At 36.7% G+C, this 19,631-nt stretch overlaps 1 protein-coding gene across 3 annotated transcripts in view; it reads left to right on the top strand.

Moving 5' to 3' along the window:
- The first annotated feature begins 306 nt into the window (after positions 1-306).
- Positions 307-19,631, top strand: part of LOC126812419 (receptor-type tyrosine-protein phosphatase beta) — a 30,146-nt gene continuing 10,821 nt past the window's right edge. The window contains exons 1-7 of one of the 3 annotated variants that reach the window (XM_056098691.1): positions 307-422; positions 5,580-5,909; positions 10,179-10,767; positions 11,121-11,205; positions 15,213-15,263; positions 16,038-16,119; positions 16,626-16,716. In XM_056098691.1, the coding sequence (XP_055954666.1) occupies positions 390-422; positions 5,580-5,909; positions 10,179-10,767; positions 11,121-11,205; positions 15,213-15,263; positions 16,038-16,119; positions 16,626-16,716 (1,261 nt within the window). In that variant the 5' untranslated portion in view covers positions 307-389. Of the gene's footprint in view, positions 423-5,579; positions 5,937-9,032; positions 10,768-11,120; positions 11,206-15,212; positions 15,264-15,297; positions 15,360-16,037; positions 16,120-16,625; positions 16,717-19,631 lie in introns of those variants that run through there. The other 2 variants (XM_050538814.1, XM_056098692.1) reach the window with 2 other exon arrangements.

Genomic DNA, 19,631 nt, shown 5'->3' with positions numbered 1-19,631 from the left:
CATTACGTCATTTTGGGACTAACATATGGTACACTTTTATTTCAATAATTCACTTGTACGTAGCAGTCTTTAGCCGTAGGAGGAAGGAAACCAGTAGGTCCGCAGAAGACATACGAGGATATGCAATGTGGGAACGAAATCAGCCAATATACTCAGAAATGAGGATTTATTTTACAGGGATTAAGAATTAATAGAAATTACCGACGGTCATGTCGTATTTAGCTTCCTTTATCAATCGAGAATATATATAGCAATAATATTGGGTTGATTTTATACAACACAGTGACTCAAAATATCGGTTTCCTTCCTCATCATATACTCGGTATAATTATAATGTAGATGTACTGCTTATACCGTTCTTTAATCACGTTGGACAAGTCTCTCCAGTCATGTTAATAATGCGGCAATATTTACTTATTTTGGTAAGTTTTATATCATTAAATACAGTATATAAATGAAATCTTTTGATTGTAAATTTATCCAGCGTTTAAATGAAATACGATGACAATAGCCATAGTTTATAATGTAGACTATATTGGACCTACATGTTCTCAAAGAGGGTTTATATATGGGTTTGGGTTAATATTATGTACGGTGGCTGATAAGGGACATGAAAAATGATATAATTTGGTTTTTTTTTATTATTCACCCAAGTCAATTTTAATATAATTTGTTTTTTATAATTTTCACCCAAGTCAATTTTAATTTTCACCCAAGTCAATTTTAATATAATTTGTTTTTATAATTTTCACGCAAGTCAATTTTAATATAATTTGTTTTTTATAATTTTCACCCAAGTCAACATGAATTTCCACCCAAGTCAATTTTAATATAATTTGTTTTTTATAATTTTCACCCAAGTCAATTTTAATATAATTTGTTTTTTATAATTTTCACCCAAGTCAATTTTAATTTTCACCCAAGTCATTTGTAATATAATTTCAATTCTGTTGAATTTTCACCCAGCGCGTGATGTCATCTCAATTAGCCTCGTTTCCAAAACAATAATTTTCGCCCGCCATTGGGAAAATAAACGTGGAGGGGTCGACACAATCTTAGTCGGGATCTCACAGTGAAACGTATTGAAATAAAATGAAATGGAGGTTTAACGTCCTACTCCGACTGGGTTACTGAATGCAGTATGCCAGAAGGGAAATTTTCCTCTGTCAGCGGTATGCCATGAAATTTCAACTGTCAAGGGTTATTTTACATGCTCGCCATTAATGTACTAGGGGCCTGGGTATTGATATAAGTAAGCATGCACCCATCATAGACAACGCCACCGAACATCCAGACATAGAATTTAGCGCAGTTTGTTGGAAAGAGATAAAAAAAACAAACTTGGCCTATGTGCACTAATGAATGATGGGTCACACGCATGGCTCTTGACCTTACTACTGGAAACAAACACAGATAGCTTTGCCATGAAGTCAAAGGGCCTCTTTTCTTACAGGACACAGAGGATCTCTTTTCTTGGACTTGGGGCACTTCAACTGGATTTGGTGTTTCCTTTCAGTTTAGTTTTTTGATATTTTCAAAAAAAAAGTTTATTACACTTTCCAATATAGGCCTATTTATATAGCAAATGTCCCCAGGGAGGTTCTCGCAAGATACTGAATCGATATTTTGGTGCGTAACATCCACTCGACACAAATTATGTCATTTCCGGACTCTAACTCATTCATTTCAATAGCCAGTTTGTGTGTAGTGGTCTTTCGTAATGGAAGGAAACTGGAGTAGTGGACGAACAACCCTACCCCTTGCCACGTAGGAGCTGGAAATCGAAACCACGCCACTTGAATTATGATGCAATGCACACACGTTAACTATTCACCCCCCCCCCCTTTCAATTCTGAACATATAATGAAAGTCAAGATTTCTTCCCTTTGATTTAGAGATCTTATTATAATTTCAGTCCATAAAGTATGAATCAAATGTAATTACAGGCCTCATTTCTGGCTCTGATACGTTGACAGGCCTGCTTATGTTCACATAAAAAGTCATCATGTTATAATATCAAAAATCTTTATTACACTAGTAATGGCTTTTCTGGTGACATATATAATTTAAACAAGAACTGATAATATTTGATATAAGGTAAAACATAATCTATTACAATCCGATACATGTAATTACAGAATGAGAAAAATATCTCTTTAATACAAGGTAAAACATAATACATTGCAATCTGCTAATTACAGTGTGAGAACCAGCGGTTGCCAGGCAAGATACGTCCATATTTTGCAAGAGATGGATTGAGAACAAGCAATAAAAAAGCTATTTTTCATACAATCAGGGGCCATAATCCAGGAAGTTATGGTCTGAAATGCGCGAGTATCGACATGGACTGAGATATTTGGGATATATATATTTTAAGTCTCATCAAAGTTTGCGTCCAACCTCGTGGGTTTTCTCCGGGTCCCCATGTTTCCTCCCACTGCTAAAGAACCCTACGCGCAAGCAAATTATTGAAATAAAATTAAATCATATGTTAGTCCCAAAATGACCTAGTTTGTGTCGAGTGGACGTTAAACCCCCACCTCTCTCTCTCTCAAAGTTTACGTACGAGGAGTGACCATTTTGTCAAGCAGTTTCGATCAGATTTTCAGAAAATTCGAACTCAATCATCATTAGGGCGTAACGGTGATATATTCAAACGTTTTTCTTTTAATCGGATACAAATTGTGACCTCTAGAGGGACCACAATCGAAAAAACGAGATTTTTCGTACAATCAAGGGTCGTAATTCAGAAAGTTAAGATCCGATAAGCGCGAATATCGAAAGAAACCAGATGATAATTGTGACCTCTAGAGTGTCCACCCGCTAAAAAAAAGAGTGACTTTTCGTACAATCAGGGGCCATAATTCATGAAGTTTCAATCCGATACATGCCAATATCGAAAGGAACCTTGATCTTTTGGAGATAAACCTATACTTTAAGTATCGTCAAAATCGGATAAGAATTGTGACCTGTATAGTGTCCACAAACAAATTATGGATGGACGTCCGGACGGACAGGGGTGACGACATATGAAAATGTGGGCGTATAAAAATATCTATTCGATATAAGGTAAAACAATACATTGCAATCTGCTAATTACAGTATGAGAACCATATAAGATAAAACATAATACATTACATTGAAAACACGGCTAGTTGAGATGACATCACGCGCTGGGTGGAAATTCAACAGAATTGAAATTATATTACAAATGACTTGGGTGAAAATTAAAATTGACTTGGGTGGAAATTATAAAAAAAACAAATTATATTAAAATTGACTTGGGTGGTAATTAAAATTGACTTGGGTGGAAATTAAAATTGACTTGGGTGAAAATTATAAAAAACAAATTATATTAAAATTGACTTGGGTGGAAATTAAAATTGACTTGGGTGAAAATTATAAAAAACAAATTATATTAAAATTGACTTGGGTGAAAATCATAAAAAACAAATTATATTAAAATTGACTTGGGTGAAACTTATAAAAAAAACAAATTATATTAAAATTGACTTGGGTGAAAATTAAAATTGACTTGGGTGAAAATTATAAAAAACAAATTATATTATTTTTCATGTCCCGTATCAGCCACCGTAATTATGTGATGCAGGCATGTCTGTTTTTCTTTTTTTAAAATAACAATTAGCCAGCGAGTAGTATTAACGATAAGTCGATAATAACCCACTGTATTAATATATCACCACGACAATCAGGAAATAATATCTAACAATATCTATATTACCCTTCCTCATCTATCAAGGGGACCACGTGGCTAAGTGGGTAAGGCGCTGGCTCGCTAGCCTGGAGGTCGGGTGTTCGATCCCTGCATTGGCTGAGAAAGTTCATCCAGATTTTCCGGCGTGGTTCCCCCTTGTCAGTGATGCAGGACGGAGGGCCTGACAAGGACAGTTGTCTAGTCCTTCGGATGAGACGAAAAACCGAGGTCCCGTGTATACATTGGAATGCACGTAAAAGATCCCTTGGCAGTTGGAATTCGATATAAGAGTTGGCGATAGTGCCGCTGCCCGGGCAGAATTTCCCTCATAGCACACTGTATGGCGCCTCATAAGCGGAATAGGCCAGGGTATATCTCCATCTGAATCCGGCACTGCTTCCAAGCGATCTGCGCACGAAGCTTATATTCTCACTTATAATCGTGTGAAAGTATAATGTTATGAGAACCCCTTTGACGAAAAGATAAATAAAGAATAGCGATATTGCAAGTTTATACAGAATTTACTAATAATGATTATTTCGAATGTTAAAGATGCACTATTCAAGAGCTAAATATGCCTGATGCAGATCTTTAGTTTCAGCTCATCAGCTCATTACTATATGTTTCTATACCCGCCTATAATTATGGCGACAGTTAAAGGGCAATGTTGGCGTCAGCCAATATTCAATATTTTAACACAGATTTTTGCAACGATAGATGCGTAACGATTTGAAGAAACTTAAGAGAGGCAATCGAACTGGATTGATAAAACATGGTAATCCACGGACTGTTTCTATTTTTCTCGCTTTCTTTTATCTAGTGACAGTCAATTCGTTTATGTATTGTCAGATTCGAACAGATATCCCCTCAGTCTCATATTACAACTTTTCGTCCTAAAAGGAATTATCAGTGAGCTGAAAATCGACCGTATATCCGCTATCGCTGTCTACGTGGTCAGTTACTTCCCGTATCAATGATCTCTGTGTTAAAATTATATTTGGAATGTGTTTAACCAGTTCTATCACATGTAATATTGGCTGACACCAACATTGTCCTTTAAGACCACTAGTTTATGTCAGTGTTGTTGTTGTTGTTGGGGTTTAACGTATGCTTCTAACGAGGGTCATATCGCAGACAATTTGTCTTATTTTAGTATATTCAAGGCATGCGTGGGAGTCTTTCCTGTGGGAGTACCCGGAGTAAGTTTAGAACCCCCACCCCCACCCCCAACCAGAAGTGGCCTGCTAGCTAGAGCTCGAAACACTCCAGATCAATAGGTCATCCTAATCCACTGTTGGTCCTATCGATACCTGCCCTTTGATAGAGGTGTTAATAAGTCATCATGGTAAGAATGTCGACGTGGTCTGACACTGGTGTACACATCCCAAGCTTAAACACAATAAATACCCTCAGAATCTGTGATCGAGAAAGATCCTTCTCTTTTGCCCAACCGTTGAGAAAATAAAACTATCATTTTTGTAGTTTTATTGATTGTCGTATCCAACAAGTGGAACGTACGTGGACATGCGACAACTTGTGTACACCTGTCTATAGTGTTAATATTGACAAGCGCCAGTGTTTGAAATGAAATGAAATTGGATTTAAAATCCTTCTGTTCTGCACCATCTTTGCTAATGAAGACGGAAATACGCCGTGTAGTGTTTTCTTGAGGGGACAAGTTTCCGGAGTTCTTTTACTAGATACTGTTCATTGCACCACTGTTCATTGTCCCCCATCATGCACCACTGACAAAAAAACCGGAATCGAACGCGGGGCCTCTATCGTCCTAGTCACTGACACATCTTGACTCCCACCAGTGGCCAACACGTGCGCTTTAGCTGTTAACACAATACCTTGTATTTAGTTTGCAGTGGCATTTGGTAATACTCTTCAAGCTGAAATGAACGACACAACAGTAATCATGCCACCATCCACTACTACGCAACCAGAAACAACTACACAATCACCAATTACAACGACACAAATGGCAACAACGACAATAATGACAACTGTAGAACCAAAAACACCGACACAAATGACAACAACTACACAACCACGAACAATGACAACAACTACGCAACCACCAACAATGCCAACAACACAACCACCAAGACAGACAATAAATAGGGAAGTACCAATGCCGACCACAACTCAAGCATTAGCGACACCAACTTCAACAGATAAACCAGATCAGGTGTCAATTAATAGCACGGACACCCAAGTCAATTTTAATTTTCACCCAAGTCATTTGTAATATAATTTCAATTCTGTTGAATTTTCACCCAGCGCGTGATGTCATCTCAATTAGCCTCGTTTCCAAAACACTAATTTTCGCCCGCCATTGGGAAAATAAGCGTGGAGGGGTCGACACAATCTTAGTCGGGATCTCACAGTGAAACGTATTGAAATAAAATGAAATGGAGGTTTAACGTCCTACTCCGACTGGGTTACTGAATGCAGTATGCCAGAAGGGAAATTTTCCTCTGTCAGCGGTATGCCATGAAATTTCAACTGTCAAGGGTTATTTTACATGCTCGCCATTAATGTACTAGGGGCCTGGGTATTGATATAAGTAAGCATGCACCCATCATAGACAACGCCACCGAACATCCAGACATAGAATTTAGCGTAGTTTGTTGGAAAGAGATAAAAAAAAAAACAACTTGGCCTATGTGCACTAATGAATGATGGGTCACACGCATGGCTCTTGACCTTACTACTGGAAACAAACACAGATAGCTTTGCCATGAAGTCAAAGGGCCTCTTTTCTTACAGGACACAGAGGATCTCTTTTCTTGGACTTGGGGCACTTCAACTGGATTTGGTGTTTCCTTTCAGTTTAGTTTTTTGATATTTTCAAAAAAAAAGTTTATTACACTTTCCAATATAGGCCTATTTATATAGCAAATCTCCCCAGGGAGGTTCTCGCAAGATACTGAATCGATATTTTGGTGCGTAACATCCACTCGACACAAATTAGGTCATTTCCGGACTCTAACTCATTCATTTCAATAGCCAGTTTGTGTATAGTGGTCTTTCGTAATGGAAGGAAACTGGAGTACTGGACGAACAACCCTACCCCTTGCCACGTAGGAGCTGGAAATCGAAACCACGCCACTTGAATTATGATGCAATGCACACACGTTAACTATTCACCCCCCCCCCCCCCCTTTCAATTCTGAACATTTAATGAAAGTCAAGATTTCTTCCCTTTGATTTAGAGATCTTATTATAATTTCAGTCCATAAAGTATGAATCAAATGTAATTACAGGCCTCATTTCTGGCTCTGATACGTTGACAGGCCTGCTTATGTTCACATAAAAAGTCATCGTGTTATAATATCAAAAATCTTTATTACACTAGTAATGGCTTTTCTGGTGACATATATAATTTAAACAAGAACTGATAATATTTGATATAAGGTAAAACATAATCTATTACAATCCGATACATGTAATTACAGAATGAGAAAAATATCTCTTTAATACAAGGTAAAACATAATACATTGCAATCTGCTAATTACATTGTGAGAACCAGCGGTTGCCAGGCAAGATACGTCCATATTTTGCATGAGATGGATTGAGAACAAGCAATAAAAAAGCTATTTTTCATACAATCAGGGGCCATAATCCAGGAAGTTATGGTCTGAAATGCGCGAGTATCGACATGGACTGAGATATTTGGGATATATATATTTTAAGTCTCATCAAAGTTTGCGTCCAACCTCGTGGGTTTTCTCCGGGTCCCCATGTTTCCTCCCACTGCTAAAGACCCCTACGCGCAAGCAAATTATTGAAATAAAATTAAATCATATGTTAGTCCCAAAATGACCTAGTTTGTGTCAAGTGGACGTTAAACCCCCACCCCCCTCTCTCTCTCTCTCTTTCTCTGTCTCTCTCTCTCTCAAAGTTTACGTACGAGGAGTGACCACTTTGTCAAGCAGTTTCGATCAGATTTTCAGAAAATTCGAACTCAATCATCATTAGGGCGTAACGGTGATATATTCAAACGTTTTTCTTTTAATCGGATACAAATTGTGACCTCTAGAGGGACCACAATCGAAAAAACGAGATTTTTCGTACAATCAAGGGTCGTAATTCAGAAAGTTAAGATCCGATAAGCGCGAATATCGAAAGAAACCAGATGATAATTGTGACCTCTAGAGTGTCCACCCGCTAAAAAAAAAAGAGTGACTTTTGGTACAATCAGGGGCCATAATTCATGAAATTTCAATCCGATACATGCCAATATCGAAAGGAACCTTGATCTTTTGGAGATAAACCTATACTTTAAGTCTCGTCAAAATCGGATAAGAATTGTGACCTGTATAGTGTCCACAAACAAATTATGGATGGACGTCCGGACGAACAGGGGTGACGACATATGAAAATGTGGGCGTATAAAAATATCTATTTGATATAAGGTAAAACAATACATTGCAATCTGCTAATTACAGTATGAGAACCATATAAGATAAAACATAATACATTACATTGGAAACACGGCTAATTGAGATGACATCACGCGCTGGGTGGAAATTCAACAGAATTGAAATTATATTACAAATGACATGGGTGAAAATTAAAATTGACTTGGGTGGAAATTATAAAAAAAACAAATTATATTAAAATTGACTTGGGTGGTAATTAAAATTGACTTGGGTGGAAATTAAAATTGACTTGGGTGAAAATTATAAAAAACAAATTATATTAAAATTGACTTGGGTGAAAATTATAAAAAACAAATTATATTAAAATTGACTTGGGTGAAAATCATAAAAAAACAAATTATATTAAAATTGACTTGGGTGAAACTTATAAACCGAGGTCCCGTGTATTCATTGGAATGCACGTAAAAGATCCCTTGGCAGTTGGAATTCGATATAAGAGTAGGCGATAGTGCCGCTGGCCGGGCAAAATTTCCCTCATAGCACACTGTATGGCGCCTCATAAGCGGAATAGGCCAGGGTATATCTCCATCTGAATCCGGCACTGCTTCCAAGCGATCTGCGCACGAAGCTTATATTCTCACTTATAATCGTGTGAAAGTATAATGTTATGAGAACCCCTTTGACGAAAAGATAAATAAAGAATAGCGATATTGCAAGTTTATACAGAATTTACTAATAATGATTATTTCGAATGTTAAAGATGCACTATTCAAGAGCTAAATATGCCTGATGCAGATCTTTAGTTTCAGCTCATCAGCTCATTACTATATGTTTCTATACCCGCCTATAATTATGGCGACAGTTAAAGGGCAATGTTGGCGTCAGCCAATATTCAATATTTTAACACAGATTTTTGCAACGATAGATGCGTAACGATTTGAAGAAACTTAAGAGAGGCAATCGAACTGGATTGATAAAACATGGTAATCCACGGACTATTTCTATTTTTCTCGCTTTCTTTTATCTAGTGACAGTCAATTCGTTTATGTATTGTCAGATTCGAACAGATATCCCCTCAGTCTCATATTACAACTTTTCGTCCTAAAAAGAATTATCAGTGAGCTGAAAATCGACCGTATATCCGCTATCGCTGTCTACGTGGTCAGTTACTTCCCGTATCAATGATCTCTGTGTTAAAATTATATTTGGAATGTGTTTAACCAGTTCTATCACATGTAATATTGGCTGACACCAACATTGTCCTTTAAGACCACTGGTTTATGTCAGTGTTGTTGTTGTTGTTGGGGTTTAACGTATGCTTCTAACGAGGGTCATATCGCAGACAATTTGTCTTATTTTAGTATATTCAACGCATGCGTGGGAGTCTTTCCTGTGGGAGTACCCGGAGTAAGTTTAGAACCCCCCCCCCACCCCCAACAAGAAGTGGCCTGCTAGCTAGAGCTCGAAACACTCCAGATCAATAGGTCATCCTAATCCACTGTTGGTCCTATCGATACCTGCCCTTTGATAGAGGTGTTAATAAGTCATCATGGTAAGAATGTCGACGTGGTCTGACACTGGTGTACACATCCCAAGCTTAAACACAATAAATACCCTCAGAATCTGTGATCGAGAAAGATCCTTCTCTTTTGCCCAACCGTTGAGAAAATAAAACTATTATTTTTGTAGTTTTATTGATTGTCGTATCCAACAAGTGGAACGTACGTGGACATGCGACAACTTGTGTACACCTGTCTATAGTGTTAATATTGACAAGCGCCAGTGTTTGAAATGAAATGAAATTGGATTTAAAATCCTTCTGTTCTGCACCATCTTTGCTAATGAAGACGGAAATACGCCGTGTAGTGTTTTCTTGAGGGGACAAGTTTCCGGAGTTCTTTTACTAGATACTGTTCATTGCACCACTGTTCATTGTCCCCCATCATGCACCACTGACAAAAACACCGGAATCGAACGCGGGGATTCTATCGTCCTAGTCACTGACACATCTTGACTCCCACCAGTGGCCAACACGTGCGCTTTAGCTGTTAACACAATACCTTGTATTTAGTTTGCAGTGGCATTTGGTAATACTCTTCAAGCTGAAATGAACGACACAACAGTAATCATGCCACCATCCACTACTACGCAACCAGAAACAACTACACAATCACCAATTACAACGACACAAATGGCAACAACGACAATAATGACAACTGTAGAACCAACAACACCGACACAAATGACAACAACTACACAACCACGAACAATGACAACAACTACGCAACCACCAACAATGCCAACAACACAACCACCAAGACAGACAATGAATAGTGAAGTACCAATGCCGACCACAACTCAAACATTAGCGACACCAACTTCAACAGATAAACCAGATCAGGTGTCAATTAATAGCACGGGCATGACCACAGACATGACCACCGAACCAGAAACGTTTGTGTCTTCATCTCCAGAAACGACAGACCTTACAACGGACGATACGACACCCCCGTCACCAAATACAACCGCAGCACCACCAAATACAATCGCAGCAACATCATCTACAACGACAAAACCAACTACAACAACAATACAAACACCAACACCTTCACCTACAGCAGCAAAAACAACAGCGGGAGGATCGCCACGACAACAAGGTAGTGAGTATAAACCCTAACTTTTGTCAAAATATCTGGTTTTTAAATATATGATCTACCCAAAAGCTTTACAAGTCCAATTTAGATTGATTTTCCGGTTTAGAAATGGAATCGGGTTACACGCCCACTCCTCACTTTATTTTCGGCCATTTTTCGAATTTGTATTTAGCGACGCAATAGTATCAAAAGTCGGATTAACATAAAATCTAAATTACGCTTCGTTTTAATTTTTATAGTGCACTTCATTGAGAAAATAAACGAAACGAAATTATAATCGAATGATGATTAGAATTAGTAGATTAACATTTTTGGTATAACTCCAAATAACGATTACATGTGGTTATTTCTATCTGCAGCATCGCCGCCATATTACTGGATAGGTGTGTTCCTACTCCTGGTTATAGTCGTGGTAGCTGTGGTGTTCTTTCTACGATACAAAAGGTAAAATGATCAATTAACAAAGTTTTATGACTTAATCCACGGCAGTATGTACAAAATCAAATTACCAACGCCGATCAGTTTGGTTCACGGACAAATAAAGATGGCGGAGGGTTTATTACATTTGGCATATCTTTGTAAATATTGAATGGAATTGGACCATTGTTCGTCTGATAATCCTTTTAGAGATTATAGCTTGCAAGGTACAGGGCTGGGGTAATGGTAATGGGTAATGGAATGTAATCATTACATTTTTTAAGTAATGGCCATGTAATGAGTAAAGGAAGATTTCAAAAGTAGTGAGTAATGGAAATGTAATTAATTACATTCCAAAAATCATGTAATGGTCAATTACATTTCAATTACTTTTCAATTAAATTTTATGGCATATATAAATATGTCCAATATGGCAAGCCTCAAATTTTATAGCACCAAAAAAGTAATTAAGTGTATCTGACACAAATCCAATTCATTATAATTCCAAAAAAAGATTTAAATCAGTTTTAACAAATTATAAGAAAAATAAGAAGGCATTGAACATTTTCTTTTATTACTTTTTATGTAGGAACCTTTCTTAGACATGTAACCTAAGAAGTGCATTTCTGATAAGATGTATATTATAATCAAAGATTAGTACTAATTTGCAGCCAATCACTCAGTCAATCAATCAGTCAGTTAGATTAAAAGACAATAAATAGTCTTACTGCACTTTAATCTTAATCTCAAGGTAACAAGTGACAAACCAAGCAATGACCTTTAAATATCTCATCATTTTATGGTTACTTAAAGCTAATATATATTTTGTTTTAGAGTCATGCTGAATAATTTACCATTTATTATACAATATATTACAGAAAAACTATCTGGACTGATTAAAATTTTAAAAAAATTACTTTAAAGAAAATACAGTTAATTAACTATAGTTTTGATTCATTTTTCAAGTCATACAGTGAAAATGTCAGTTTTTGTCACCACTGCCGGTCACTATAAAATTTGTCTTGATGTTATAATTTCTATGAAAAATGTTTTTTTTATTTATATAGTCATAAAGTAATGGGTAATGGTAATTAATTACTTTCAATGTAATGGGTAATGGTAATTAATTATATTGCTAAAAATGAGAAAGTAATTGTAATGAATACATTTAAAAAGTAATGGTAATGGTAATGTAATTAATTACATTGGCAATGTAATGGGCCCAGCCCTGGCAAGGGACTATATAGCGCTAAGATCAGCATAGAGTCTTTAAAATTAATTTAAGCTTGATAATTTACAGCGGCACTACGACCAACTGCGGCCTGCTCTTATATCGAATTCTAACTGCCAAGGATTCGTTTACGTTTACGCCAATGGGTACATGGGACCTCAGTTTTTCATACCATACGAACGACTATACGTTGTTGTCCCTTGCCAGGCCCTACGTTCTGCACCAATGACAAGGGGGGGGGGGCATGCTCTCGATCAACACAAGGATCGAACACCGGACCTCCGGGTAATGAGCCAACGTCTTAGACACTGAGCCACCGTGGCCCCCATTTTGTATATAATTTGTTTAAAGTTATTACTTGGCGACATACATGTATATACAGTTTCACCTGGAAATAAGATTAATCAATTTACGTTAGCCGGATCACAGGCGCACGGGCTCGATGAATGTTGGGGGGGGGGGGTCAGACCCTGAAATTTCGGGTTACAGACGGGGGTGTCGGTCGTCTGTGAGAGGCGAAGGGGCGGAGCTTACCATGTAGGACCCCCCCCCCCCCAAACAAAAAAAAAAGAAGAAGAAGAAGAAAGTTTGGAAATATTGACGGAGGCAAACGCGTTTTCTTGACGCGTCTCGTGATAGTGGGACCCTCTTAAGACGGTTGTATTAACATCTATTTCTATATAACACCTCACTGGTTTGCACGAATGAAATTAATAGTCAGACCTTTTATGCTCGTTAACGCCGTCAAATGTGAAAAATAAAATAGATATTTGAGTAACGTCCTTGTTGAATAATTATGTCAATAATAATATATAATATAAAGAAAACGGTGTATGAATTTGTATACGTATGTATAACATCAACGATAAATAAATTCATTATTTATACATTTGGATCATGACGAGACTTTTACATTTTTTAATAACCAGAGGCCTTTTATGAAGGGTGTTTCACGTTTCACCCGTGTCATCTTACCTAGATAAATTTAGAAATATCAGATAAATTTATATATAAAATGGTCCCGTGATGCATAGGCATAGGAGCTCGATGAAAATTTATCTGCCTCAAACGCGTTTTCCTGCTATTCCAGCCCGTGAATACAGCAACTTTAATGTGGTCCAATATAGCCTACCTTAAGTGACTCACCTGAATCCCAAATCCCAAACAACCAATCAATCATCGCGGGGTATGGGGGCCTCGTGCTTCCCGAGAAAATTCTGAAAATTTAACCGCCTCAAATGCGTTTTTCTGCTATTCTAGTCCGTGATTTAAAGATACACTCCCGTGTACAAACTGGGTGATTTGATGATATATTTGGCCTATAAACATATTCAAACTAATTAATTTATCATAAATTGGCTTTAAATCCTTCTCAAAACATTGTAATTGTCAAGGAATACCCTTGCTTTAAAAAATCGACCAAAAGAGGTCATGTTTGTGTCAAGTGATTTACGGGTGCGAACTCGTATTATTCAGTTACAACAAGAGTGGTATTGCCTTTAAGCAACTTCAAACTTTCGAATTGGTTTGCAACCGCAATCCCACTCTATTCCGACCTGAATTCCAACCATCCAATTAGACTGTTGCAGTTGCATTCACAAATGGTAATCGATGCCCGAAAAATGTCCCACAGAGAAGGGTGGCTCCAGACAAAATTCTTTAACCCATAGTTAATTCAGTACAAATTCGTGGTATTCAATTAAAAGAAAAGTAAAATTAAATCAACCCACCCTGATTTTTATTCTTTGGTTAAATCTTCCATGGGCTGAGGCCCTCGGCAATAAAACAAATTATTTTATGATCAGTAGTGGAATACCGCGTTTTATCAGTGAAATAAAAGTGTTATTCCACTGGCTAGCAGTAGTGCATGTTGTTTTTACCCAAAATGATTGTAAAATCATAAAATAAATAGAACATTTGTCGTTTTGTCGTGAATAATATATTTTATTTCATCTCTGAGCAAGAAAACGTTTATATTTTCACTCATGCTACGCATTCGTGAAAATATAAGTTTTCTTGCTTCTTGATGAAATAAAATATGTTATTCACTCTAAAACGACAAATATCCTCTATATACCATATGGTGTCATTTTTAGACTCTATAATGTTTAGATATCGCTCTTTTGCTCCCAAAGTGAAAAAGCGAAGAATTGTATTCATTGGATTGATTTTAGTTCAGGGCCCGTATCACTGACCCACCTCCAAACCTGAAACTTCAACAATCCAGATAAAATCTTGATGCGCGAAACGTGTATTGTAATTGATTCTACACAAACGTGTATTGTAATTGGTTTCACTCAAACGTGTATTGTAATTAATTCAACACAACCGTGCATTGTAATTGATTACACACAAACGTGTATTGTAATAGGTTCCAAACAGGCGTATATTGTAATTGACTCTAATTGGTTCCACACAAACGTATATTGTAATTGATTCCACATAAACTGATATAAAGACCGTTAAATATCCGAATCTTGTTGATGCTACACATGATAATGCCATATCTCACGGGTACATGGAAAATAGTTTTATACACGTTCCATTCCGTAATAACCCACAGTTTTTACAAACCTGAATGTTTATTACAACACTGAACGTTTATTACAAAAATGAATGTTTATTACAAAACTAGTTTATACAGAGGAAACTAGTGCTGTAATAAATGTTCGGGTTTGTAATAATTCTATGGTCTGTAGTACTGTATTTGTTGTTGTTTTCATTCCGCGGTCTGTAGTACTGTATTTGTTGTTATTTTCATTCAGCGGTCTGTAGTATTGTATTTGTTATTGTTTTCATTCAGATCATCAACACGTAAACAAAGATTGCAAAACCTTAAAAGAACTACAAAGCGGTAAGGTTTTTGTTTTTTGGTTTTTTTTGTGCAGGGAATCGCAATGGGCCTTTTGTTAATATTTAGAAAGCTTCTATTTGGAACTCACGACTGGGCATGGAAACATTTTTATGCAGGCTTATGCTACTTCCTTCATCTAACAGGTCTGTTTTAAATATGCATTTTGTAAGATCTAAGTCTACCTGTTGTAGGTCTTTCTTTTGTCTTTAAATGTTATATAAACTATTAATTAGACATTTATTAACATGCCAAGCCTATAAATAACTCTCTAGAACATCGGATGACACAGATTTAAACGGATTGAAACACGGTCGCTTATTTAATGAGAATCAAAATGGCGAATCGGGGATAAGCCCCGAATAACAAGTACCGTTGTTAGGATAATAAAGAATCTATGCCACATCTTGTCAAAACTTCCAACAGTGATAACTTTCCTAAAAATAAAGTAATTTGAATGAAATTTTCTAGATGACACAATGTTGATTTCTTTTATTGGATATGACAACAACTTTAATCTATATAATCATGTCGTCTGCTAAAGGTAGAATTTCCAGGATTGTGTCAAAAAGTAAGAACACGTATCTAGAAAAACTAGTATACTATCTATGGTGATCCATAAATGCCATTTATCTTTAGTGTAGATTTGGAATGGCTTAATGGTAATACTAATAGGGTTAGATTTGTGGTATTCTAATTAAGGCTGAAATAGAATACCTAATCATTTCTGTTGTTCCAGAAAATTTAAAGGGGGGTAATGTTTTGTTTTTGTTTTAGGCCGATTGTTTTATCTAAGATGGAAGCCGAAGTGGAAGCGTTTCATCGTGATGATAATTTACTCATTATCGATCAGTTTGAGGTAATTATATTATAACCTTTCGTGTACTCATCTTCATAGTATCAAGGTATATTTGTAATGGGAGACACGGCGGCTCAGTGGGTAAGGCGCTGGTTCACTCACCTGGAGGTCCGCCTTAAGCGAATATTGAGAGAGAGAGAGAGAGAGAGAGAGAGAGGGGGGTAACATACACTCGACAAAAACTAGGTCACTTCGGGACTAACATATGGTTCAATATCATTTCAATAATTCGCTTAGTAGTGGGAGGAAACCAGAGGACCCGGAGAAACCCCAGGGGGGAATCGAAAACACGCCAGTTGAATCATTAACAGACCTTATGATACAACGCGCACGTGCTAACCATTCGGCCATACCCCCCCCCCCCTACCCCGAATGAATATTGTATGAGACACGTCATGCATTGACATATGAAGAAGGTAGAGATTCAGTCCTACGCAATAAATATTGGCGTCAACACATCCTTAAAAGTAAGATTCGAATTAATGTAGACACAATTCTAATTTCAGGATTTAGCACAATTGAGCCCAAAACTTTACTGCTCAGAAGCCAATAAGGAAGGAAATGCAGAAAAAAATCGTTTTAACAACGTTCTTCCTTGTAAGTATATATATATATATATATATTCGTCCAGGTAACAAAATTCACCACATTACTACATTACATTAATCATATAAGCTACCTGTCTGCCCTCTATAGGCGTCTTCAAATATTAATAATGTATACAAATTGAATTTACCATACATATATATATATATATATATATAAATCAGTAGAATAATAGATGTCGATGGCAATGGATTATAAATAATATTAGGTAACGTACTAAAGTATATATAATACATTATATGAAATGAAATGGGGTTTAACGTCCTACTGTTCTGCTCCTAACATTATATGACATCAATTTACATAGTCTTCCTGGGATAGTCTGACAATATATACAAAAACAGTTTCTTTGAATGACTCCCATATATAAGCCATTCTCAATATTAGATTAGAATTACAATTTAAGTGAAAATGATCTCTGACGTTTATCCCGTGGTAACTAGCACCATACAGGTCTAATTGCGGCTCCATGCTCTCTTCTCTCGCCGTCTTTTACTCTTATTGTATGGCGGTATATTAGATTCAAAATTCTAACATGCTATCGTCTAATTTCTAACCTCCGTTCATGTAACTTCTAACCTTAATTCATGTAACTTCTAACCTTAATTCATGTAATTATGGCGGTATATTAGATTCAAAATTCTAACATGCTATCGTCTAATTTCTAACCTCCGTTCATGTAACTTCTAACCTTAATTCATGTAACTTCTAACCTTAATTCATGTAATTTCTAACTTCAATTCTTGTAATTCCTAAATTAAGACAATGTATAATCCAACTTCTTTATTTGTTCAATGTAAATTTTAATTCTGTTTCGTCTTATTTTTATTGTTAAGACGAAAAATGTCTACTTCATTGTCACTTTACATGTTAATCATGAACGTCGAGCAAATTTAGAATTTTGATACCTCTACCTAGCAACCATCATTATGACGTCGTTTGGTGTCGCCACCGTGTGCTCAATTTGGTGATTGAGCACTGAGCGGGATCATTATGTTGCCACAAACGACTCGCTCTTCGTCAGGTTGAATGGTTTGGCGGAGTGTAAAAATTGAAAACAACATCGAACGTGATATGGTTTGCAAATACTGTTTTAAATATAAGCTAAACAGCATTTGTTATTTTTTTTAAAGACAAGTGCAGGATTTGGAGAATTTTATTTTATTTTTATTTTACAGTTAAGCCAATTACTATTTATATACTGTTGATCTATAAATTATTCTGTTAATGCTCTAAAATATGTCTCTTTATACTACCCGAACGACTAGCCACTGTCCGTGTCAGACCCTCGTCTTGTATCAATAACAAGGGACGGATAACCACGCCGGAATATGGCGGTTATATCATAAAAAAAATATATGTCTATGGGTTATATAACATCGTCAGCTAGTATACACACTCGCAAAACTACGCTTTATAATATTTCTGACATTATTAGTTCCGTCCTTGTGATTTGCGGAGGTTGCATATACATTGTAGACATATACAGTGTCTAGTAGTTCGTGTCGGACGAAAACCGTTGCAGCTGTTATTCGCAATAAAAGTAGACCGTAAATTTCACTCATGGCACACCGTAAGTTCGTTTTCATTAGCCTGGATGGTGTAGAAAAGTAGGACGATAAACCGCTATCTATGAATTTCGGTATTGCTTTATGCAACTTGAATAAAATATTTTTGGAAAAAAAACTACCATAAAGTTAGTCAGGTCGGTGTAATGAAGGAATCAGAAATAAAAACTCCATCGCTATCCACATGAACAGATTATCCCAGACTCCCGAAAAGGCCGTTTCATCCCTACAGTATGAGGTTTCTAAATTTATATCATTGAACCATATCAAGAAAAGGTTTATCATTTTTATACGCCCACATTTTCATGTGGACGTATTATGCCGTCGCCCCTGTCCGTCCGTCCACAATTGTTTGTGGACTCTCTACAGGTCACAATTCTTATCCGATTTCGACGAAACTTGAAATATAGGTTTATCCCCAAATGATCTCGGCTGCTTTCGATATTGGCATGTATCGGATCGAAACTTCATAGATTATGGCCCCTGTTTGTACGAAAAATCACGTTTTTAGCTTGTGGACCCTATAGAGGTCACAATTTTTATCCGATTTTGTTGAAACTTGAAATGTAAGTTTATAACCCAAAGATCTCAGTTCCTTTAGATATTTGCGCATATCGGACAGTAACTTCCTGAATTATAGCCCCTGATTGTACGAAAAATCACGTTTTTAGCTTGTGGACCCTATAGAAGTCATAATTTTTACCCGAATTAAAAAATCGTATTATTATATCACCGTTACACCCTAGGGACGACTGAATTCAAATTTCGTGAAAATCGGCCCAAAATTGACAGACAAAATGGCCGCCGTTCGTTCTCAAATAGCGTAAGAAAATGGTATATCAAGGTTGTAGACCCTATAGAGGTCACAATTTTTATCCGATTTTGTTGAAACTTGAAATGTAAGTCTATAACCTAAAGATCTCGGTTCCTGTCGATATTCGCGCATATCGGACCGTAATTTCCTGAATTATAGCCCCTGATTGTACGCAAAATCGCTTTTTTAGCTTGTGGACCCTATAGAGGTCATAATTTTTATCCGATTTAAAAAAACGTATTATTATATCACCTCTACACCCTAAGGACGACTGGGTTTGAATTTCATGAAAATCGGCCCAAAATTGACAGACAAAATGGCCGCCGTTCATTCTCAAATAGCGTAAAAATATGGTATATCAAGGTTGTGGGCCCTATAGAGGTCTCTCTCTCTCTCTCTCTCTCTCATCACTCCACCCAATCACCAACCATGCGACGAGCGAGTCGTTTATATAAACATAATGGTCCCTACCAGGTGCGCAATCACCAAATGAGCACGCAGTGGCGACACCAAACGACTTCATA

The sequence above is a fragment of the Patella vulgata genome, chromosome 2 (assembly GCF_932274485.2).
Source record: "Patella vulgata chromosome 2, xgPatVulg1.2, whole genome shotgun sequence".
Lineage (NCBI taxonomy): Eukaryota > Metazoa > Mollusca > Gastropoda > Patellidae > Patella > Patella vulgata.
The sequence above is the reverse complement of the archived record's forward strand: the minus strand, read 5'-3'. Positions and strand labels throughout refer to the sequence as shown.